Source organism: Falco cherrug, chromosome 5, assembly GCF_023634085.1.
Source record: "Falco cherrug isolate bFalChe1 chromosome 5, bFalChe1.pri, whole genome shotgun sequence".
In the NCBI taxonomy this organism is placed as follows: domain Eukaryota; kingdom Metazoa; phylum Chordata; class Aves; order Falconiformes; family Falconidae; genus Falco; species Falco cherrug.
Window position 1 is genome coordinate 19,708,021 of NC_073701.1, and position 23,953 is coordinate 19,731,973.

A 23,953-nucleotide genomic window follows, 5' to 3' on the forward strand; every position below is an offset into this window, starting at 1 on the left:
GTGACATTAGTCCTTCATCTGACAGCTGCATTTTCTGAAGTGATGGCTTTAAATCCTTACCTTCTGCAGATATTTGGTGCTTAAGCAACATCCTTCTTGATGTTCTTATTGAATGGATTAGGTAGTTCCTTAATGACACACTCTAAACATTTACCATTGAAAGCTCAGTAAACCCAATTCTTATACATCTGCCCCTCCTCATGCATCCCGCAGGAGAGGCTTCACATCTGCCTCTGGCCTGCAAGCCCAGCTTGGCAGCAGGGTACCCACAGTCACTGCTGAGATACAAGTGATATGATACAGGTTTTTTTTTTGCCAAAATTATTATGAAGGGTGAAGCCTACCTTTCATCATGTGTTCTAAATTTCTAGTTGCTTTAAAGGACATAATTTGTAGTCGTGCTGTCACTATCTTTTTCAGTTCAAGCATTCTTGAGATTTTGCTCCATGTTAAACAGCTCTCCACTGTACTCCCCACCCCAAATTTATTTCATACCAAATATTGTCAAACTGAAAAAAATATATAAAGGGATATTATGACACACATCTTAGTTTCAGCTAGCAAATACAATAAATTGAAAGGAAAAGCCTCATATCACCTAATCTTTGAATTAATTTTATTGTTCCCAAGCTGTCTTGTCATAGCTTTTTAAAAAATAAATCATATGTATCATGTATCATGGTGTTATTACATTGCATAAAATGGAATGTATGGAATTATTCAGTACACTGAGTACTAGCAAGTAGCAAGAAACTGTTGGAAACCTAAAAAAGCTCTATTTGTATTTCAGTTTCCTTTGGATGATACTCTTGTGATCTCTTTGACTGCAATGACAACTTTTATTGCTGTTATTGTGCTGTAACAGAGCTACTTGAAAAAGAATCCCTAACCACAACATTCAATGTCCTAAGCATTATGGGGTTTAATTCATGAGATGCCCAGAGCCCGCAGCTGATTTCTCCCGCCAGCAAACCACCTTCCTCTTGCCCTGCACCGCACTGCCTGCCAGGGCGAGCTATGTGCAGCACCTGCCCCTTCCAGGCTGCCAAGGCTGGTTTGGTGCACCAGTTCCTCTTGAGCTCGTGCCGTGGCAAAGCAAGCTGCTTTGCAGCCTCCCCACTACCCCTCACATGCAGAAGGAAGCAGAGGGGCAGCAGTGGCTGTTGCAGCTTCTCGAGGAGCGGTGGAGCTGAGGGGCAGCCGTGAAACCAGCTTCTCAGTGAGGGAGGACACTGCACTTCCCCAGCCGTAACAAACCCCCTCACTTGAAAGTCACTGGCTGGGCAGGACAAATGGTGAGCAGTGTTTTCAGAGCTGTACATGTACTAAAATTGTTGTCTTTGCTTTTGGTGTTTATAGTGAAAATTACATGAAGGTGAATATTTTCAGGGTGGATACTAATATACCGCTTCACTGATGATGAATTTTTGCCTGGAACACCACTCACTGGGTGAAGTCACAGTGGAGATCTCAGTCTTCCTAAAGTCTAGTCTCCTTTTCTGGCCAGTAAGTTGTCTGAATTAAACAGTCACTATTAACAAAATTATCTTTCCTGCTCTTTGTCCCACAGGTGCCTCTCTCCCCGTTGGCTGAGAGGGTTTCATCTTGTGGAGAAGACCTTTTCCGGAGAACCCAAAGGACAGCAACACTGAAGAAAATGGACACCGTGCCCAACACCAAAGTCAGCCCCAGGTACACATACCTGAGAGAGAAATTTTTGATGAGAGCCTATTTCAAAGGCAATGTACAACTAGAAGGCATCAAGGACACATTCATATTTTTATGAACTAAGGCTGAGTAAGAAAGCTTTTCAAGCAAGATGATAACCCTGGAGATGAGAGTCTGCTAGCTCACCCAGGTCAGCTATTGTGTGGTCTGTGGCCAAGAAAGCATCTCAGGCACTGACTATCCTTCTCCACCCCAATGTGCTTCAGTGAGAATAACACTAATATTTCTAGGGCAACTAATTTATTTTTTGGTTGCCTCATAAACAGTACAGTGATACCAAGACCATTTGATCGTATTTTTGCTTTACAGGCATAATGGCAGTAACAACAACAGTAGCAACAATATCATTGTTATGTTTTATTACTAAGAAGCTTTTGTTCTTTTCTTTAAATTTTCAAAACAAGATATACCTTCCCCTCATGTTTTTCCCTGGGGGTGGGGGAAAGGGCAGCCTGTTCTCTCATTTTCCTTTTACCATTGTTATTCCATTCTCCATTTCTGGTAATGCCTTTCATGAATGCAGTTCAGGCAGTTATTCTCCTTTAGCAAGAGACTGATAAAGACAACACTGTGCTTAAGCCTCTAGATAAGCCAAGTGTGCTTGTGCTTTTTGGCACCCTTCCTTTTTGTGGTCTAGCTCCAACGTGGAGCAACGATGAGCTTAAACACCTCTTTTACTTACTTACAGACACACACTCTCACAGCAGAGTTGCTAAAAATTGACGGAAGCTTTAGTACAAAATCAAGGTTTTAACTGAACATTTTTGGGGGCAGAAAATAAAGTGATTTAAATATTTCAAGCTGATACTGAAATAAGATGACCCCCTAAAAAAAAAAGAAAATAAACCAAAAGAGAATGCCAAAACCTGAGCATTATTGTTAATATTGCTAGTCAGACTCTTTCATTTTTAGATTTTTCACTAAAATGTTCTGACAGAAGTTTTTCTGCCAGCGCCAGCTTAGACGTACTTAAAGAACACAAGTTAAACAATGAATGGAGAAAAGCAGTTACCTGAGTGCACTGGAGTTGTAGAGTCTGCATGCTCCTCTTCCCCCGCATCTTTTGTTTCCCCATTTCAGGCAAGTGGTGTCTATGGCCACTCCAAAATACACTGGGGCTGGAATTCCCGCTTGTTGTATGTAACAAATAAATAGAGGCAAGAAGGTTACTTTCCCGGGTGATCAGTTCCGATCTAGAGACACGTTCATGTGGAACATTAAATAATACATTCGAACAGCAATGACACTTCCACACTGTTTGCTGGTTTGAGAAGTTGTGTCTTGTGTTGCCCAGGCACACACCGCCCTTTCCTCCCTGTGGGGAATCAGGGTGGGGAAGAAACACAGCTGAACATCAAAAAGCCTGTGGAAGTCAGCAGGAGTGCTGGCCATGGCTTGGTTTCCTTGCCCTGCAGGACTCCTCTGGGAAAGAAAAAAAGAAAAGGAGATACTTCTTTCTTGAGAGGGAGTGATGGAGCCTGTTCAGCTTGGGGGTGATGAGTGTTCTGTGTGGTGTTCTGAGAGAGGCATGAGAAGGGAGAGAGACGGCAGGGCTGGGAACCTGCAGTGGGTCTACAAGTAGCCTGCAAGTATCCTGAGATCTTCCTGTGGCAGGGACAAACCTACTGCAGTGCTTGTGGATGGTGGAGAGGAAAAGGCTTTCCTCAGGTGCTAATGGGGACATTGTGGACTGTGCAACCTAGGGAGCCACCTATGGTTTCTGGAGAATTAAGTAAGCCTGGAGGGAAAATCCTGGCTTGCCGAAATGTGAGAAACCAGCCAACACTTTGCCCTGATGTCATTACATCTGTCTCATCCAGCTCATCTAAGTCTGCTTTATTTAAAAAGTGACTTGCTTCTTGCTAATTATTACCTTTGTTGATGAAGACCTGGAGGATTTTAGTTTCCAGTTCATTGGCATTTCATGGTACCCTTGATTTTAGAGAAAATTTACAGGTGGCTCTACCTCAAGGCTGCAGCGAACCCTGCCCACAGGCACACCTGTACTTAGAATCCATTAGTCTCTAGGGAGTTAAAGATGCCTGAAAAATTATCACAAATTCTAAGCCATAGCTGTTCTATTATGCTTGTTGTTGAATAAGGAGAGACAAGTAATTTTTATGTTAGCTTCATAGTCCAAAGGATCACTTGTTACCTCTATGGATGTTGGCTTATACCTAAGACAGTTATATAAGTTACAAAATACAAAGCTGCTTCCTTTCTCCAACCTTTTCCTAGGTGTTTTTTGGTTTTTGTTTGTTTGTTTTTTTTTTAAATCCATTAACATTAATTTGTCAGTTAGACATTGTTTTTTCCAGCAATCAAAGTTTAATTCTAGGGTAAACGATTAGTGAGTAGTACATTAAAATGGACCAAAGAGTACAAATGGACTTACCAAGTACTCTTATTGCCAGGGTATAGATACCAAGTGCAAATGATTTCAAGTGTGGTTTAATGCATCTAAAAAAAAAAAAAGAAAAAAGGTATTAAATACAAATAAAGAATTTACTATGGATAATTTGAACACAAATAGAAAGCAAGAAGATGGAAAGAAATGTGGTTTTCCTCTTTACTGACACTGACTTTAACATAATTATAGAAATATGAAAGTAATGCAATAAAATCAGAACAGTATCTACAAATTCTGAAAATCTATATTCAATATCACATTTTAAAAAGGTGGTACATTTTCAGGTAATACCAGCACTTAGGAGTTACTAACACAGACAAGAAAATTGGTTGTGAAATCATGCATCATTGGATAGTCTTATTCAGTTAAACACTCTGAAATTGTAGATCATGACCTAGACTAGTACAAAGCATTAGGCACTCAGTCTTCATTGCACTGTATCTAGGATCAGGATCACACCTCCTGTAAAGGTAAACCCTCTGAGTCATTCTCTGACAGAACGGATGGACCATTTGCATTTGTACTTTTCTGAGCTTGCATCATAGACATCAGTCCTTCTGGCTCTAGATTAGCCCTGCTCCAACCTTGGGTCATTGTCCTGGCTCTTCTAGGATGGTTGGAAGTGGTGGACAGGAGAACAGCTGCCTTTCACATGCATGCTAACAGCAGTGTGTATACGGAGCCACTAAAATTAGTAGGACTCACCTGTTGCTAACCTCACCAGCAGCTCAAGTGTGCTGTTTCACCCAGCATGTATCAGACTGCCTATTACAATACCTAATCCAGCAAGATCCTGAGTGCATGCTTTACTTTTAGCATGTGAGTAGCCCTAGTCACATGACTAAACTGGGGCATGCTTGATATGTGAGGCGAGTAACACATGTGTATCGTTATGGTAATTGATAAAACTCCCTGCTGTTGCAGTCATTCTATTTAATATAAAAAGACAAAAGAAAGGGCTGAAACTCAGTTGTTGCTATGGATAAGCACAGCACTTCAGAGGTCCAGTCTATGTACTCTGAACAAGGATGGACTCAGCTACTGAAGAAATTAAAGTAATCAGGAATACCTTTTCAAAAATAATAAAAACATTGCAGAAGAAGCTCTTTTGTTCTGCACCAGTGATATTTTATTATTTCCCAATGCAGCTGCCAGAACAGCATTAAGAACCCATGTTGTAAATTATGTTCAGGTCATCTTCCTATAATTTAGTGAAAATGGAAAAGGACCAGAAGGACATGAGTAGAAAACAACACCAAAGTACCATGGTCAAAAAATGGTTCTGTGCATCTCATTTTGCAGTCTGAGCACTTCACTCTCTAATGCCCTGATCATGGATTATCATCATATGATATGTTATATTGTGGCTTATACAGCCGCTGCCATCTATGCAGGCATGAATGCAGTATGATTTTGAGCTGGAAGAACAGAGTTTTGTCCTCCTATCAGATACATGCTACACAAGCAAGCCTCAGCCTAGAAGTCCTTTTAACCGAATGTGGGGACATAGAAAGCAGGAAGTGCAAAACAGAACCAACAACTGAACATTTATTGTGTGTTCCATAGGATTTGTGTCCTGCAAAAAAATTAATCTTCTCTTTCAGACAGAACCCCCGGGCCCGTGTTTGAACATTTGTATTGTCTTTGCACGGAAACACGAGTTTGAGATGCTGAGTGAGAGCCAGACCTCTCAGGGAGATCTGAGACTTCCTTTTCCCTGCCTAATCACCTGCTATTAATAGCTTGTGCTTGAACAACAGTTATCTGAATTGCAGGATTTTTTTCTCCAAAACTTCAAGGCTTTCCCAAGTTTCTTGGGAATTGTAATTAGTCTAATACCACTAAAAAGACATTTCAGCAAATGACATGGTCAGTAGCTGTTGTGTAAACACTTGAAGTAAATGTCACTTTTACATTTTTACACTTTTACATTTTTACAAATTAAGTAAATCTTACAGGCTTTTAGAGATTTAACTGTATTTGTGCTCCACGGCAGGTGCAACAATATCTGCTCATCTGAAAACATCAGCTTGTTTAAGTGCTGGAATCTCATCAGACCTGACTGAATAGTGAATAATTTTAAAAACAAGTAATTGGAAAAAATACTTAATGAAGTCTGCAATTTGACCTTGGGATTATTCATTTTCAAAAAGCATGTAATTTCTTTCTGGGAACAGAAGCACACTTTCGTTTCACAGAGGTGTTCAAGGAAAGTTAGTCAGTGATGGATTTCAGAAAAGCAAGCGTGAGCTCAAAATGGAATTGTGCCCACAGGTAATTTGCAGAGAAAAAAAAAGAAAAAAAGATTGATATGGTTTTAATTTTGCCGCACATCAGATTCAGCTGCCTTCAATCCAGCAGAAAAACACATAACTTCTCAGTTTCAGTTAAATGGCTCTCAGAGTAAAATGATTTTCCACAGAAATAAAAGCTCTGGAGCAGAACCAATAAAGCTGTTTTGCTGATTTCATGTAACAAAATGTTTTAGTATCGTTATTGAAAACCTCTCTAAGCTTTCCAAAATAAATCCACTAAGCATTAAGTCCCCTGAGAGCAAGTTCTTGGGGCTGAGGAGTGCAGGCAGCTCAGTGTGATTTAAGCTCACAGTGTTCAGTGATGAACGTCTCCTCCCAGATTCTTCTGCAGCGGAGACAAGCCAGGGAGCAGGAGGTTGAGTATGGCAATGGTGGTTTCGAGGCCCTGTGTGGTACCATAGCTGAACATTTTCTACTCTACGTTTTATGGATAGAAGGGGGACATCATGTGGAGGGAAAGGGGAAGGAAACTGCATCCCTACATAGCCCTATGCCCATATTTATACAACAAAAAATCTCCCTGGGTCAGAAGTGACCACAGAAGGCAATCTGCTGGAAACCCTGAAGGCTTCGCTGCAGGCTCTCAGCTTGTGAATCATCCTCCTCTTGGTGCATGGGCAGTTTCAGTAATGCAAAAGCTTCAGCAAAAATTGTTTGGAATGGATTTTAATATGAGTTTTCTTGAAGTGACTCCTTTTGAGGGGAGAGGGGAGAGACACCATGTGGTTTTGCAGTACTCAGTGGTAACCCTATAAGGTGGGTAGGGAAAGCTATGCAGCTTATATGGTTTAAGGCATATACCTCACTGGCAGTGTTTGTGGAGGACAGTGGAGAAGGATCCTCACCTCAACCGTTTCTAAATTATCTCTGTGAATACTAATTCTGGTTCAAGGACTGTGCTGGAACCGTAGCTGAAGTTACATTTCTTTGTTTGGGTTTTTTCCATATAGTCTATATTCAGCCAGTTCTAGCACTGGCTTTTTCCACGTGATATAAAGACACTGGCGATGAGACAGGGCCTGCTCCAGAAAATTTGATTCAAAACCAAAGAGAATTTGGGGGTAAGAAAACACCACAATAATAAAGATTAGTTAAACTGTATTTACCATTGTTTTGTTTGAGAAGTAGAATGTACCCATCTGGAAATAATTTGGAAAGAGGAACTGAGGAAGAAAGCTTTCCAAAACAGAGCAGAGCAGCACTTAGAATCCAAAAATTGCAAGAAGCTGACAAACATCCAGATTAATCACTGGAAGTATTATATTCCTTTTGCGCTTTATAATATTAGCTTAAAAACTTACACTTGGTGATGGACAAATAGTTCCAGCAGTTAAATACGTATTGGAGCAATCCCTTGGGACAAGCATTTAATAAAGCCATGGTTATTATGACAGAACCCCCACACATATCTCATGCTAAATCTACCTTTGTTTTCAGGAGAGAAATCTGGGACAGAGCAATTATATGAAATCATAAAATGGACCAGAGAAGAGTTACGTGCGTGTATATAGAGGGTTTGGGTTAGATTATCTCTGCACAGCTGTGTGTTGGAATCCTAGGAAGTGAAGAAAACTGTCTACCTATAAGCATTCACATGCGCGCATTGGCACATGCAGAACTAATTTCCATTTGTATGGAGGCCATTTAACACCATTCCGGTAATGTAAAAGACATTAAGGAAAGTGGAATTTGGTATAAATGCCAACCAGGCCTCCTGTATCATGTTTAAAACTAGAAAGGTACCGCTGGTAGAGATAATCATAAGTGCATTGCTGCTTCGATGGTAGAAAACTCATTGTCAGATTATGAGGATGCCATTCAATAGTAAAAAATAATACTTCAAAAGCCACCTTGCACAGATGAAAATATTTCAAAATACTGGGTGGGGAAGGGGGGGAAGACCCAGTTACACATGTCAAAACACCTTGAAAATATTTGTCAATGCTAGCAGAAATGATTTCTTACCTTAGAAGCAGTATGTATCCGGGTGTGCCACCTACAGATAAAGTATATGAAGTGATTACCGATATTACTAGAAAATACAGAAACATTTTTGGACAGTCATTTCCTTTTTGACATGGTCCCACCACAGCTGAGGAGCTTTGTGAAGGAGATTCCAAGGTTCCCACACAACTGCAGTTAAAAAATACCTGGAAGACAGCAGACAAAAGTATATGATAACGTAAACATCAGAGAAGTGGATGTTCAGGCATTGCACATCATGGTTTTCTAGGTAGCTGAAAGTTTAAACCCAAACTGGAAAATATTTTTAAAAAGGAAAAGGCTTGTTTATTGAAGGATAAATTTATAAAGAAAGTATCTATGGTTGATGACTGTATTTAGTGGGTTTTTTTAAACTTTTTTAAACTTTTTTAAAGCTTTTGTAACTAACAGCGAAAAAAAACCAACCCTCCTACATCCTCTGCTTGGGATTTCTGCTGGAAACAGCAATTGAGAAATTTTAAATGTGGGTGGCAGATTGCTAAAAAATCCTTAGGAGTTTAGGGCTGAAGAAGATGTGCCTTACTCAATTTTAATCCACTTAGTCTGACACAACTGGTTGTATAAAAAAACCCCTACAACATCACACATGGAAACAAAAGATTGTCTTACAGTGTTTTTCCCACTGCCGTTGGATGCCTGGCAGCCAGCGAGACAAGCAGAAATGTAGGTAACTCCATTTTCCCCGCAGATGGGGTCCCAGTCATTCTTGGAACATGTGCAGCCCGAGTTGCACTCTGAAAAGAGGGCTTGCTCATGATCAGTCATCTGCTTAGTTCTGGAAAAAAGAGAAATTGCAATATATTTTCTAACAAATGTGGAAGAAATCATTATCAAATCATGGGTTATGAGCTCTGTCAGAAGCACCTGGCCAGACCTTCTGTCTGTAGTCTATTAGGATGTTGCCCCTTCACATTCATGCAGCAGTGTAAATTTTTATTTCTCTGTTATCAAAAGGTTTTCACAATATCACACTACCTACTGTGAGCTACTTTATTAAGAGAAACAGCTAACAATTTCTATTCATGCATTTTCTCATATTTTCTAAGATTTTAGTTATCTGATGTTTGGTGCAGTTTTAACAAAAGTAGGAAAAAAAGTTTCATTACTCCAGTGGCAAAGAGGAGAGTGAGTTACTCATGGGAAAGGGTCGCTGAAGAAGTTAGTGAAGAAATGATAAGGATGGGGCTTATCCAGACTGAAGGTCTGACACGTACGATGGCTATCTGCCAACTTCAGCTAGCTGCTGCTGAAGTCACCATCGGAGCAGGTCCTGGAACTGCTGTGGAGTTGGTGCTGGAAACTCCTCCCCAAAAGTGAGATTTACAGAGTAGTATCATCTAGTCTCAGGTGTACCTCACAGTTAACATCATGGCTATCTCATGGTTAATCCATGAACACTGAAGTTTTGGGTTCAGAGGCTATTAAATGCCATGGATCGTTCAGCAGCACACAGAGTCAAGGAACAATTAATTGAATCTCACCCCTGCTACTGAGCTCCCCACATATCCAGAAATCTCTAGGCTCAAAGGATGGGTCCCATGGCAATAATAATTAAAAAGTAATCAGAAAAAATAATCTGCACTTGTGGCATAAACCCCTCTGGGCCGAAGGCAACAATCATGAAAAGGTTCTGACATAATGCCTGCTGGAATAGATGAAGCGGTTTCCACCTCTTTGAATCAAATTTCTGGGAAGCATATTTAGGTCAGTCATTCTCTTTTCAACAATACATACTTTGTGGAATGAAATGAGGAACGAGTTTGGTTTGCCACAGCACTTTATGCTGAGGTGTGCCCTTCCCAGCATACCCGTGGTACGACACGGTCAGTCCAGCCACATCCGAGTTCTCACAGCCCATCGCAAATAATGAGAGGAGCAAAAGGTAACCAAAGAAAGATGATGCCAGGGAGAGTTTTGCGGCCCCTAAAACATTGATTCGGAATTTTTTCATCATCAGTCCTCCAGAGAATATGCCAAAGGCCACAGCAGGAATGTTGATAAGACCTGAAATCAAACAGAAAAATCTGTACTAACGAAAACTCCAATTCAATGGACTATCCTCCTCAGTCCCCAAACCAGCAGCAACAGTAAGACAAAGCAACAAAATAGGAAAGATCTTCAGTCAGGGCATTTTAATTGTCTAGAATTGGATTGTTCCTACAAAGGTGCTGGGACTGCTTTAAAAACTTGCCTCCACGGAAATGTTCCTTTACTCATTCTTTGGTTTAGATAGTGATTTTCCAATTTCTTAAGCTAGGTGGTTTTCTCCACTGTTTGTTTGTTAGTGGAGGGATCATTGTAATGTTAATTCAAATACTTTTAGTGTTCTTTCTCACAAGAGCTGCTCTGGGCAGCGAGAAGTTACCTGGGGCACCGTGTTGCTCAGGGCAGCCAAGACAGCCACAGTCCCACTGCCCTGTTTGGGGCTTTGCTATGGACCTTCCCGGTGCCCTTCACACGTACTGCCACAGTGGGAGCAACAGGGGCCACTCCCTGGGGCTGCCTCACTCCAGCTTTCAGGGCAGGTCCTCTCCTTCCCTTTTCCACTGATGGGAGGAGGCTGAACCGCTCACTCCTAGAGGACAGTTCAGTTTTACCTATAGTGTTATGAAATTTGGACCAAGACCTGCTTTTTCTATTGTGATTCAGCCATGAAACCGATAATGTCCTGGAAAAGTCTCCGAGAGGGAGAAAGCCAGTAGTATGTCATTGCCTCCGTGCCCAGGACAGTTAGGGAATTTCTCTGGTTGTGGTTGTTGAAATACTCCCTTAAATGAGTGTTGCAACAGCAGAAAGACAAGTATACTCAATGGGCTCTCTTGTGTTAGGCTTCAGGCCGTCAAGAGGAAGAGCACTGAAGGAAACGTAAAATTGGGTGACCATTGATCCTTTCCTGGACAGCTTTGCTCAGAGCAGTGCCCATAGTGACAGACATGGACAAGACAACCAAAAATGATCTTGTTCAGTACACACAAAGAAGATGTAGATAGAGACCACCGTCTCTAGATAGAGAATGATACCACACAGTCAAGCAAGGTGCACTTTGCAGGATTTCATTGTTACTGAAAATGATTTTCCAGCTTTACCAGCCACTTCCAGTGCACTAAATTCTCCCCTCACACAGGGCTGTGTATGCAATTTGCAGCTTTTAATTCATGCTGACACCGAGTGATGCTGAGCAGAGCAAGCATACCAAACACAAGCAAGTGCCAAAACATACATGCATTCATATAGCAGATGAAGTTCAGAGGTTTGTTCAGAGGACTGGAGGTATTATAGCATGATTTCAAATGACCTGGTGTAGAACACCGTTGAAAACTAAGTCTAATCTGCCTGCACTCTGATCCCTTAAATTTCTGGCTCAAGTCAGTGTTTGATCCACCTGTACACATGGAAAAAAAATCAGTGCTTAGAAGAGATGCTAATAGGCATGTCTGATGTTAGGAAAAGCCTTATTCTATCTAGCAAACGCAGGAGTCAGTATCCCAGCTGAGTAACGAGCCCAGTTCCGTTACTAACAACATTCAGGAAGCTTCACTGGGGCAGCATTTTTCACTCTGCCCATACATGAAAGTTGTACTTCAGGGAATTTAGAAGCAGCATCCAAAATGTAGCATATGTAAGTTAAGAGTCGCTATGTAACAGGTTTTCCTGTTCTCTTTTGCTTGAAGAGGGGGCTAGCGTTTGAACCAGGAGCTGTGCGATGCATCAGGGAGTACTCACCCTCTGCCTGCCCAGTCCTGTGCACCCTGCTGCTCATGCCTTTGTCTCATGGCCTTACAGGTAACTCCACTGCTTGACACTGGCATCATGGGGGGGAGGCAGGCAAAGTGTGTATATATATCAGGAAAATCATACAGACACAGTAGGAGCCATTTTACTTTCTCACGCATTCCTTGGCTTGTGACTACTGAAAAATACCTTCTTACAACTTCCAGCTGATTTTTTAATAAAGTGCTTTAAATTGCTCTGACAATTCTACTATTTATCAGGGAGATTGTGATAGCTTTTGTTTGTTTTTTGTTTGTTTTGTTTTGTTTTTGTTTTTGTTTTTTTTTAAAGTAGGAATAGAAAAAGAGGTAGGGAAAGGGAAATAGACAATGTTAGTTCTAGTCAGCCCTCAGCTTTCCTAGCAAGGTTGTATTTGGAGAAGAAGGAAAAGGAGGAAGAAAAACCACCTTATTGCAGGGATAGCCACTCAGCCAGGATCCTTCCCTAGCCAAGCCATTGCACATTTTCTGTTGTATATAGTCCCTATACCTTGTGAAATCAGATGGATCTTAATCCTCACTCAGTTTCCACATACCTGAAAGCTTAGCTCCAGAAAATCTGTAAATACAATGAGAAGTACTGTACTGAATGTAGGGATTGTTTTCTGGACTTTCTCTGGCCATTGACCATGCTTGAAGATTTCTCCTTGCTTTGAGGAGGTTTGTGCCAGGAAATTCCAGCTTCTATCTTTAAGGAATTAACATAGCACAATGGATCAATACAGCTTTTCTGCATATATATACCTCTGTTGCTGTGCAACTAATGCTGCTCTGAAACAAGGCAGTTCCCTCTATATTGGATAGATGTAAACCTCTTTGCTGTGTAATGCTATTGAATCCTGGGATCTCAGGGACTGAACCCAAGCCTGCATGTAGGTTCAGCAACTGGGCAGCAGCATTCACAACCTTGAAGACATCTCCAGAAATGGCCACCTTGGTACCCAAAGGCAGAAGCAGCATCTCTCTCTACCTCATGCTATATGGAAGGGCTTGGGAGACTAACTTCACAACAGAAAAAGGTTCTTAGGTAAAGTTAGGACAGAAATACCTATTTGTCCTTCACCAACTTCACACTGAGATAATGTTAGGTTTTTAATGCATGTATTGTGTGATCACTGATATGACTTTGACTTCCTTTTATTTAACACCAACCTCTTCAGAAAGTAAGAAATCACTGGCAATATCACAGCTACTTTATGGTCAGTCCTTTAGCACTCACTGAGTTGATCTTCATTTCGTTGAAATAAATGGGAAGCCAGCAAGGGAACAGATCTGTCTGATGACAAATTTATGTAAAGTATTTTAAAATTAATTCTCTTTTCAATTATACTTTTGTGCTGTACATACATTATTTTTCAAATTTCCAGTAAAATGGGAAATAAGTTATCAAATCATGTAATCTTTCACAGTATGCCTTTGCATAGATAAACTCAGAGCTAACTAGTTCTAAAGCAGAAATGAAATAACTTACCTTCTATAAGCTACTACTTAAAGCCAGACAAGGAAGGAGAAGAAACAAATGTATCCTAAAAATTCCAGTTTTCCCTATATATATGTATACATCACTCCTTAAATGTCAATTTTTAAGATATCAAGAAGCAGATATAACATTACCTATAACAAAATTAGTTTTTGAAGATGTTTGCCCATACTGTTGTTCAATATACTTTGGCTTATATGTCACCATGCCAATTAAAGAATTGAACTGAATAATACTTGCACACAAATACAGAATGTAAACCGGATTCCCAAAGAGGTTCTTCAGTGATGGCAAGAAGTCTGAAAGACAAAACAACGGAAATGACAACCAGGTCAGAGAGAGAATAACTGCTGTGAATAATGCTTTGCAACATGTTTGCACCTTCCAAAAAGGACTGCAGGACATTTCAGAAGGAATCCTTGAAGTTCCATGATGTCTCTAAGAGCTCTCCTAGTTTTGAAAGGGGGAACAGTGGAGCAAAATGCTAAGCATCAATTTCCCAGAAGAGATATCTTGCTTTATATATCTTCTTTTGATCATAAACCAGGACTGATTTGCTTTTTATGTGTCCTCAACAGCCACAGCATCTTTTAGCTTTACTTGGGGGCAGGGAGTGCTCACCACAGCTGAGAGTGAGCACGGACATACTAAGTTACAGATTTAAATTCTGAGGGAAAATGCGCAGTCATTATTTGTGAATGAAAAATTTTGACAGTTTCATGATACTTGCTGGGCCACTAGCATAATTTTACAAATCTTACCTGGAGAAATTCTGCATGCAAGAACAGGTCCAAAGAACAATGAAAGAACCTTTCTGTGCATGCCAGTTAGGTGGAGAGTAATGCCTGAGGGAAAATAGTAATTCTGCAGCCATTAAAATATGCCTTCAGAAAGTATAAAGTTTTAAAGTATAAAAAGGTAGTGATAGAAAGACTCAACACTCAGGAAAGAAATTCTAGTGACTTGCCTTTTGCCATCTCAGCAATCTTCACTTGTTGCTGATAGGATTTGTGTTGGTCCTTGTTATCCTCAGTGATGAACTTTGACTGCTCGGAAGAGGCACTGGAGTCTTTTCTCTTCTCTGGTTTCGGAAGATGCTTTGGCAGGAACCAGAAAGGGATGCTGGCCAGAATGCTAATCACACCTGCTATTAAGTAACCCAGCCACCATGCTCCCACCCACTGCACGTCCTTGTGAGTTATTGTTACACTGTCTGGAGAAAGTCAAAAAAAGGAGAAACAAATAAATGCTTTTCAAGAATATTTGCTGATAACAAGGAAGGTGATTTTGCAGGGCCTTTCTCCAGAAGAGTCCACCCCCACCTCATCTCACCAGGTTTACCTGTGCTGTGTGTCTCTATGGGTGTTACAGGAGCAATTGTGGGGAGGCAATAAGGACCTGCTGATTGCTGTGACCCAGCAGCAGCCTTCTCCTGACACCACAGGGTCCCCAACCGTGCCACTCACACATCTCCAGAGAAGCTGCAAGGCCCAGGACATGGGGTAATCCAGGTGACCATGCGCTTGCTCCCAGTCAGGCTGTTCTGCACGAAAGTGCCAGGGAAAAATGGGGTGGAAGGTGTTTCCTCAGGAGGAAGGGAATCAGGAGCCCTGGTACCCATTGCAAGACTGCTTTTCCAGGCAATGATCGTGTACTACAAAACACACACACGTAGCTCTTGGCAGGTCCTGCCTCCTCCTGCTGCCTGCTGTCTCCCTAGAGCCTCCTCACCAGGGCATCTCCTGGGGGGCACCAGCCACAGATCTTCTGGGACTGAGGAAGGGTCAGCCCTCCTACTTCCTCCATACCCATTCTTCTTGCTAGCCTTTTCTGCGTGGGGCATTGCATTACTGTCATCCCTTTCAGTTCATAAAATACCCGCTCTACCCCGCTAGCCCTTTATGCCTAGAAGATAACTAGATCGTTCTTCACCTAAAATAGACGTTTTGAAGCCTGACTGAATTTTTAAAACCTGAGCTTTCTGACTTACCCAGATCTACAAAGCCAATGTCAACATAAAGTTTGGCACACAGGGATCCTAGAAGAAAGCCAAATATTGGCCCTATAATTGCAACTGTCTGTACGCAGCCTGCAATAGAAAACAGGGGACTGTTATGCTTTTGAGTTAAAAAGAGCACTGGTTCTTGCTGCAGCTAACAGCAAAGTATGACGTGATGGATAACAAGTGATATAGTCTTATATTTCAAGTGAATGTACAGAAGTCTTCAGACAATGAACACAGCAAAAAACCCAGTGATACCAACGTTTTAAAGCCTCAGCACTATTGTTTATAATTCTATCTGATTCTGTAGGGAACGCTTTGAGCCCCTGCTAAAATTCTAAGTGCTTAAAAGAGTACATGTTTTTTATCACTTTCCAGAGGACTGAATGTGCACAGAGGCTCAGCAGTCCACATCCAGAAGAATTAGAAAGATTAGGGTAACAGCAGGAACCTAAGGTCAAATTCTTTCCTCAAATTAAGATAATGAAACTGTGCTGGTATAATTAAAGAGGAACTTGGTCCCTTGAGTTTACATGACTGTTAAATAAACTTTAATAGTGGAAATTATGCAAACAAAACAATCAGGGCAAGTTAATTCAGTAATGCTCATTCCATTATTCAGAGTGACTCAGTTTTCTCTGGGGAAAAATCCATTAGGAAAAAAATATTATTTTACCAATGTATAAGGCAGCATTCTCTTCCATGGCATAATCATCAATGTATGTAATTCCCAGAGGCTGGATAGGAGTTTCACCTATTCCACGCAAAAGATTTCCCAGTAAAACATAGATCCACATGGAAGAGCCTGCTTCTTTTTCACATCCTGGGTACATCACAGAAGAGACAAGAATGATGTTGTTTTCATAACCATTTGACACTGAAAGCACAGGACTTATAAAACACTTCTGATGTGGGAAAAATGTCACAGTATGAAAACCATGAAAAATGTTTCTTTTGGGATGGCAATTTTAATCCAATCAGCTTGAGGTGCACACAGGTTTAGCATGAACTGATTCAGTCAACCATACTAGGAGTTGGCCAGTTTTATAAATTTGTTATCACATCCCCTTTTAGAAATGTTTTTCAATTCCTTGTAACCAAATCTGCGATCTCCTAACAGAAAGATTTGGGACACATTCATGATGGTGAGCACTACCAGCCCCATCTAATCTACAGGTATGAGATTGCAACTATATACATTTTGTGACATATAGGTGGCTTGATTTGCTCATCCACAGCTTATTCATGGCCGGGCATCAGGGAAGAAGGTACTTTGCCCACAAGGAGCTCAATGCACCCAGAGAAGACACAGCTTTGTGGTGTGCAAAACAGGGTCAGTGGGCAGGCAGAGAAAAAAGAAGCGGGGTCTGCAGGCTGGGAGACACAATTGGTTCTTTCCAGTGGAGTGAAGACCTAAAGGCATGTTTCCCGCCAGAGGGAAGACCATGACTTTTCAAGGTCCTCATGGGAGGTTGGGGTTTTTGCAAGCCATAAACCTGCAGAAAGCTGCTGGAGGAGACAGCAAGGCTGGAGGAAAGGCTGCAGCCTGAAAAAAACTCTTGGCAGTGGGCAGTGGCAGTTATATATTTATTTTTAATAGATTTCCCTCAACCAGTAGATCTGGCTATTCTGTGTGAAAGATTAATCTGTTTCCCACTTATTTTTTTTTCATTCTAATAAACTATTGCATGAGAATTTGGGAGCGTTTGATGTATTCCTTTGTCCTTAGCACAATATTTAACATATAACATTCTCACCTGCGTTTATTTTTGCTTGAGATTTTTCCAAGGCTGAGAGTGGAGTTTGGCTTTTATCCTGCAGACATGGAGAGATGCTAACAGTCGAATTGATGGTAGAAGGGAATCTTTCATACCTATATCTGTTTATAAACCAAAGTTGTCTTTTACTGTCCCAACTTACAAGAAATAGCAATCTAATCTGTTATGACCATGGGATATAGGCCCATAGCACTTCAAGACAAATTTCATCTGCATCCAGTGTTGCCAATGATGGTTTACAAGGGATAAATGGATATGTTTTTTACTGCAGTTTATAATCCCTGCTTATACACAGTGCTGCATTTCAGTTTAACAGGCACTTGGCTCTGCTATGACACATGAATCTGTACTAAAAGATTATCAGATAGTGAGTGTATCCTCCAGCTTGTGTTTGATACTCAGATTGTCTTCCTAAGTTTATCCTAAGATGAATCTTCATCACTGAAGCTTCAGCAATTCTTAAATTGTGTCAAAATGTGGTTGTTCAGAATCACAGACTAATAGAACAATAAGTTGATCACCACTGAGAATAGCATATATGTTAATTTATTTGCTGTACAGTAATAAGCCTTTTCACAAAAAATACTGAATTGAGTAACCACATCCACATATGCCTATTTCTGTGGGTAACTTCACAATCGATACCTAAATATTTTAGTGAGGTAACATTCAGTGTGCATAGCCTAGTTGGAAAATACCAATCACTTTACACTTACCGTCCCATGAAGAACTGGGGCATTGCAATTAGGAATGTTCCAACTGACATAATTAAGCAGCCTGCTCCAATTATTCTTGGCCTGTGAAGCTTCGCTCCAAAGTAGCTTACAACAATTATGATTAGGAGGTTCCCTTTGAGAGTACAAAAGGAAAACTGAGTTTTATGGCTTGCTGATAAGAGATCCCCTAAAATAACAATCCCTGGTGTGTGATATAGGCAGTGATCTCAGGGGTAGAGGGTTGATTATGTGGGATTGGTGTTTCTCCCTGTTTTGAGGCATTCTTAGAGGAGCCCAATGCCTTCCATGATAGGAAAACCATAAACTTTTGGATAAGCAGCTGGAGAAGAGGAGGAGGACTGTGCCAGCTGAAGAGAACAAATATCCAGGAGAATAAGAAAAGAGGGAATAAACCAGAGCTTTATACGTTTAGGCTAAGATTTCATTCCCATGAATACCACAGTTTACTGAGCAGCCACGAGGTAAATTCAGTGATCTGAAATCATAAGAGACAATTTCATGCTGGAAACCTTAGTGCAAGAGGGAAGGGGATGGACTGAACAATGAATGTAGGATACAGTTAGAGGTTTGTACTCTTGCTGCTTAATAAATCACAAAGGGCAAACACTTATGGGGGAGATGGGTTGCTGATAAAAGGAGAGAGAAAGTGGAAATCTGTGTAGAATAAATTCTCATTCAACAATCAAAATTTCTATTATTATTAATTAGCCAGACACTAAGCTTATGACGTATTTAGGATTCTGTTTAATCTCTTGTATTAGCAACCCTATCCTATCCAATGTAATCATACTGACCATCATGCTGATTTTTGCGAGGTGAATCTTTCTCAGTTTTAATGGTTCAAGGAGATTCATACAATCATTTTTTACAACAAATTGTATCACTTTTTTTCTGAAAACAAAAGTGGGTTTCCACAGCACATACCAATTTCAAAACTGCCATCAATAACGCCAACCAAAGAGGAAGGGATATCAAATCTTCTTTCTATTTGCGTGATAGTACTTTTTAGATAACTTCCTGACAGTGCTTTAGCAAAATAAACAAAAGACAATGCACCGAGAAATATCTGTGAAAGAAATTGACAGTGATTAAAATCAGGCAGTACAGAAGGCTTTACTTTATGGATTATTGTTAAAAAAATATATATATTCCCACCTTTTCTTTTCCCAAATAACCAAACCACATCAATATCTCTCCTACTTTTTATGAAATGCTAGATTGCAGATTTGTCCAATTTTTATGAGCAATACTCATATAAACTGAGCTTGCTAGCAGCCATTGCTAATTTCATGTAGATGCCAAAGTTACTGATGCTTTGAAGGACAGACACATATATCACCTTCCTAATCTCTCTAAGGAGTGGGTATCTTACAAAATAAGAAAAAGAGTAAATGTTAAGTGTGGCTTGGTGGAGAGGTGGGTTATCTGGGCATTTTTTGACATAGACTTTTGGAATTCGCTGGGTTTTAGAGTCCTGTACTGGTAAACTGTTCCCACTGAAGCCCAGGTTGGCCAGGAGAGAGAAGTCTCTGCCGCCTGTTACATGGCTTCATGAGTTGAAACAGTGACCTGCCAGGCAATTCTCTTCTAGGCTTGTCCTTTCCCACCCCCCGCCCCAGACCTCTTGCAAGCTCTAATACATACATATTCTTTTGAGTGCACACTGCATTTTTCTGTGGGACAACCTTCTCTTATCCTTTTGTTTCGCAGAGATAGTTGTTTTCTCTTAGTTACCACTGTATCTGATTTAGTATGTTAGCCTGTATTAGGAGCAGACTTTGGAAATTAAACTCTCACCCCCTTCATTGTGCTTTGGTACATACTGCAAATGTGCAGACCGAATCCCTTTTAAACTGGAAGATGTGTTCCAGAAGGGCATTACATTCACTTCAACAACCAGTGGCTCTTCAGTCTCTGAGACAAGACTAGAGCGGGTCTGAAGTAACTCCCTACCTTGAAATATGTACAATGGGAGAGCAGGGTCCTTAGCACCAGCTGTTTTGCTCTTGCAGAGCTCTCACCTGATTTTGCCTTCATGCAATGCAGCCTTACTAAGTTTACAAGCTCCAGGGATACTCACACCCCATGTATTTGGTCATGGAAACCACAACATTGCTTTCTACTTTCAGATATAGGTTGTGTTGACTGAAAATACAGGGATGATCTTTGTAAAATGTGTTAAACACCCCCCCCACACACACACACTTTCCTGACCCCCAGACTAGAAATTAAAAGACACACTAATGTTTCATGTAACGAAAGGTTTAGAGCCTTGTCCTACTCCTCAGGCCTGCTCTCTGAGAAATTATGCTTCCAGTAAGCAAGTGCTCTGAAGTGATCTACTCACCTCCAATGCAATACTCTTTACATCATCTCATTTGACAAGGCACATTGGTAATAACACTGCCATCACTGTTGAATGCAAATTCTTGTGTTATGGTTAAAATGTATGTCTGTGCCACATTCAACACACTTTAGCCAGCTGGTTATTCCTCCTTCAGAAACACTTGTGGGTAAATAAGCAGTATCTGGCTGTTCTTTCCTGCAGTGAGGGCTCTCAAAGAGCTCTCTAGTAAAAATATTTCCATTATATTTTACATTTTTCTCTGTGTTTATGCCCTTGGATTTTAAATAGCAATGTGAAAGCAAACATGGCTTTTCATAGGAAAATCATATAGGTCAAATTAGAACTTCAAAACGATTCTGTCTCTTCTTGGCACAAGTTTTTCTACTGGGTTTTCGGCTCTCCCAGAAGGGAGGTGGAGATTGCGTGCAACGGTGGAAAAATGCTCCCAATTTAGAGCTGGGACAGGAAGGTGCACATGATTCTGCATTCTTCTGTGGTTTGTCAGTGACTGTAAGTAAATATTTCACCACATCTTTCTGGTTAATACAAGAAATTTTAACATATGGAAAGGCTGATAATTGGCAAAAACAACCTTTGAAATCTGCATATAGTTTTGGTAACACATTAGGCAAATCCAGATCTGAAGCAGACTTTTTGTGACTTAGAAATGTCTTTTATAATTTCATACTGACTCAGCAAGACATAGTCAGAACTGAAAAATGGATAGTTCACCACAAAAAGGAGTTTTATAAGTTCCTACTGGAATAGGATAATCATATCAGTTTGGGTTCCCAGAAGACAAATTTTTTGAACAGAAGGAAACTGAGCTGAAATATTGCTTTTCTATTTTTGGAGCTAATAAGCTGATTCCTGACTGGCTAATCTGTGACTGAAGGTTTATTCAATGAGTGAATCGGATTATTGTTGCGGCAAATGGAGGAACAATGATAGAATTACTATTATGATACTAATTAAATTAATATCACTCATCTTCTATTTTCTATTTCAAAACAGGACCCAATTCCGAGCCTTTACAGGATCAGGAAAAAATCAAGGAGAATATTTAGGAATCAAAGTATTTTTATAGCAGTCATCAGACTCAATTAATCCTAAAATATCTTAACTGCTTTGCTTCAGATCAACTATAGCTGAGGTCGTTGACTGTATTGGGGGCTGGATTAGTACCTGAAAATAGATGAGAGAGAGAGAGCACACACGTACCACAGAAATAAAGTCTGTGCAAGACAAAAAGAACTGGGCAAGGCCAAAGACTGATTTTCCATATAACTTGAATCATCTCACCATTGTGATCTATTGAGATCTCACACAGGAGAGTGTCGGCATTTTACAGCCTGGCCTTGGAAAGCAGAGGGAGACAGCAGGCAAAGCATCACGCTGCCTCCTGTACCCCAGTTTCCCATAACAGGGAGGAATGGTCCCCTGAGGTGCAGCGGTCCTAACTGTCAGGTGGGTCCAGTTACATTACAGGGCTTAAAGCAGGAAGCAGGGAGCTTCCATTGCCTCAAGGAAGTACTTCTCATGGGTGAGACAAATGCAGATACAGTGATGATATTTCAGCAGTTTCGTTTCAAATTCATCTCATGCAGAACTCTCTCAAATCAGGAATATTATAATAATACCTTATATAACACTCAAAACATGAGGACCACAATACAAATATTATTTTTCAGAGCCCAGAAGACTACCATGGCTACAGTCTTAAAAAAGCAGTCTGTACTGACAGCTGCCTGTGGTATCGCGTGCCGATACCCTGTTCATAACCTCAGGAAGTTGCAGTAAAGAGGATATAGCAACCTTTCAGGATGACACTTGAAGATCTCGTAATGTGCAAGCCTCAGCCAACATGTTCTATTTAAACACTGTCAAATGTCAGGCAAATACAGATCTAAAGCAGACTTTTTTTGTGACTTGGAAATATTTTTAGTGTTTTCATAATGACTCAGCAAGACACAATCAGAACTGAAAAAGGGATAGCTCACCAAAAAAAGCTGTTTTCTAAGTCCCTACTGGAATATTCAAATCCTCATACTCTACCTTTATACCTCCACAACATGACTGTTTTTCCTTGGATGCAGAAGATTCAGATTTGAATGAAGATCGGTCAACAGGCAGGACTGTGTTGTTAGAGAAAAACTGAGAATTTTCTTTTGATGAAACCTCCATGATGGTGTATCCCCTGTCTCTAAACCAGAAAACATGGAGAACATTTTAAAAGGCCATCCTATTAGCTCAGCCTCAAAAGCTCGTCATGTGACAGCAACACCCCACTGTACTGTTTCCCCTACAACAGCAATTATCAAACTTTACAACAGAATCTGACCAGTGCACTGGATGTTTAATTACAGAATTTTGCAATCCACTTGCCTATACTAATGAAGATTAAATCATACTGAGCAAACAGTCATCATCTTCATTCTCTAGCTGTCATCAACGTGATTTCACTGAACATTTCAGCAAGCATTACTGGCAGCCTAAATGAGGCTTGTTAACATTTTAAACAACATTGCTGGAGCCTATATGTAAGCTCATGTTTCTAGTAGTGACCATGTCTGCAGAGATTTCTCAGAGCTGATCTCTGAATTTCCCATGTATCTGGGACATTAAGTAATTAGATCAAAGGAGATCTAGCCTCGTTAATGAGGGGCTTGAATTGTTTCAGATTGAAACATTAGCTCTAATCGCCTGATGTTAGCTAATGAGTTACACAAGAATAAAGAGGTTTAGTTCCCTTTACCATTTTACATAGAGCCTTAGGGCTCAGTGGTCAATTGTTACAAGAAAAATGTGAATTTGTTTCTTTGCAGGTAAATACAAAGAAGTAAAGAAAACCTAAATACTGCACTTCGAGAACAAAAGATATCAGTAATTCTTAAGTCTCTACTTACATACTGCAGTACTTTGTTCTTAATTTCAATCTCTAAATCAGATCTGAAAATATTTATAAAATCAGCTTCTAAGTTCACTTTTAAGCAGCACTATCTTTTATAGAACTGCTGACTGAAAATACAAATAAAAGTTCCTATTCGTTTATGCTTGTCTAAAGACACAGATCTTACATAAGTAAAAAATATGTATGGTTTTATGTATATGTATATATACATGTACATGTATGTGTTTCCATGGCTTCTCAAGGGTCTGTGCAGTAGGTACTTGTGTTTCCAAAAACATAGGTGAAAATAACAAAAATATACCTAGATGTTAAGATTTGCTCATACAAATAATTGCCTATGCTCTGTTCATATGTGGACAAGGCAAAAAGACCGTGGCTGTGGTACCAACATTTTCACCGAGATCTTGTCATCCCATCAGATGAAATAAGAGCTACTGACTACATATAAGAGAAATGTTTGCATTTGATACT

General features: G+C 40.3%; 1 protein-coding gene across 1 annotated transcript; it reads right to left on the reverse strand.

Annotated features, from left to right (window-relative positions):
- Positions 1–322: 322 nt before the first annotated feature.
- On the reverse strand, positions 323–22,835 carry LOC102049274 (solute carrier organic anion transporter family member 1C1). The gene is made up of 14 exons (XM_055712774.1): positions 22,627–22,835; positions 19,149–19,290; positions 18,204–18,336; positions 17,467–17,588; positions 16,386–16,532; positions 15,698–15,796; positions 14,675–14,920; positions 13,842–14,006; positions 10,266–10,461; positions 9,067–9,232; positions 8,419–8,603; positions 4,124–4,188; positions 2,741–2,858; positions 323–1,702 (listed from the first exon to the last, which is right to left on the reverse strand). Exons 1-14 carry the CDS (start codon positions 22,753–22,755, stop codon positions 1,480–1,482), a joined length of 2,136 nt encoding a protein of 711 aa, XP_055568749.1. The 5' UTR covers positions 22,756–22,835; the 3' UTR covers positions 323–1,479.
- Between the last annotated feature and the right edge of the window lie 1,118 nt (positions 22,836–23,953).

Excerpts from the sequence above, each read along its gene's own strand:
- LOC102049274 (XM_055712774.1), bottom strand. The coding sequence starts at position 22,755 with ATGGAGGTTTCATCAAAAGAAAATTCTCAGTTTTTCTCTAACAACACA. Across the intron at positions 8,604-9,066 it reads ACGGCAGTGGGAAAAACACT|GTATTTTTTAACTGCAGTTG; the intron begins GTAAGACAATCT and ends GCTGTCTTCCAG. Across the intron at positions 4,189-8,418 it reads GGATACATACTGCTTCTAAG|ATGCATTAAACCACACTTGA; the intron begins GTAAGAAATCAT and ends TTTTTTTTTTAG.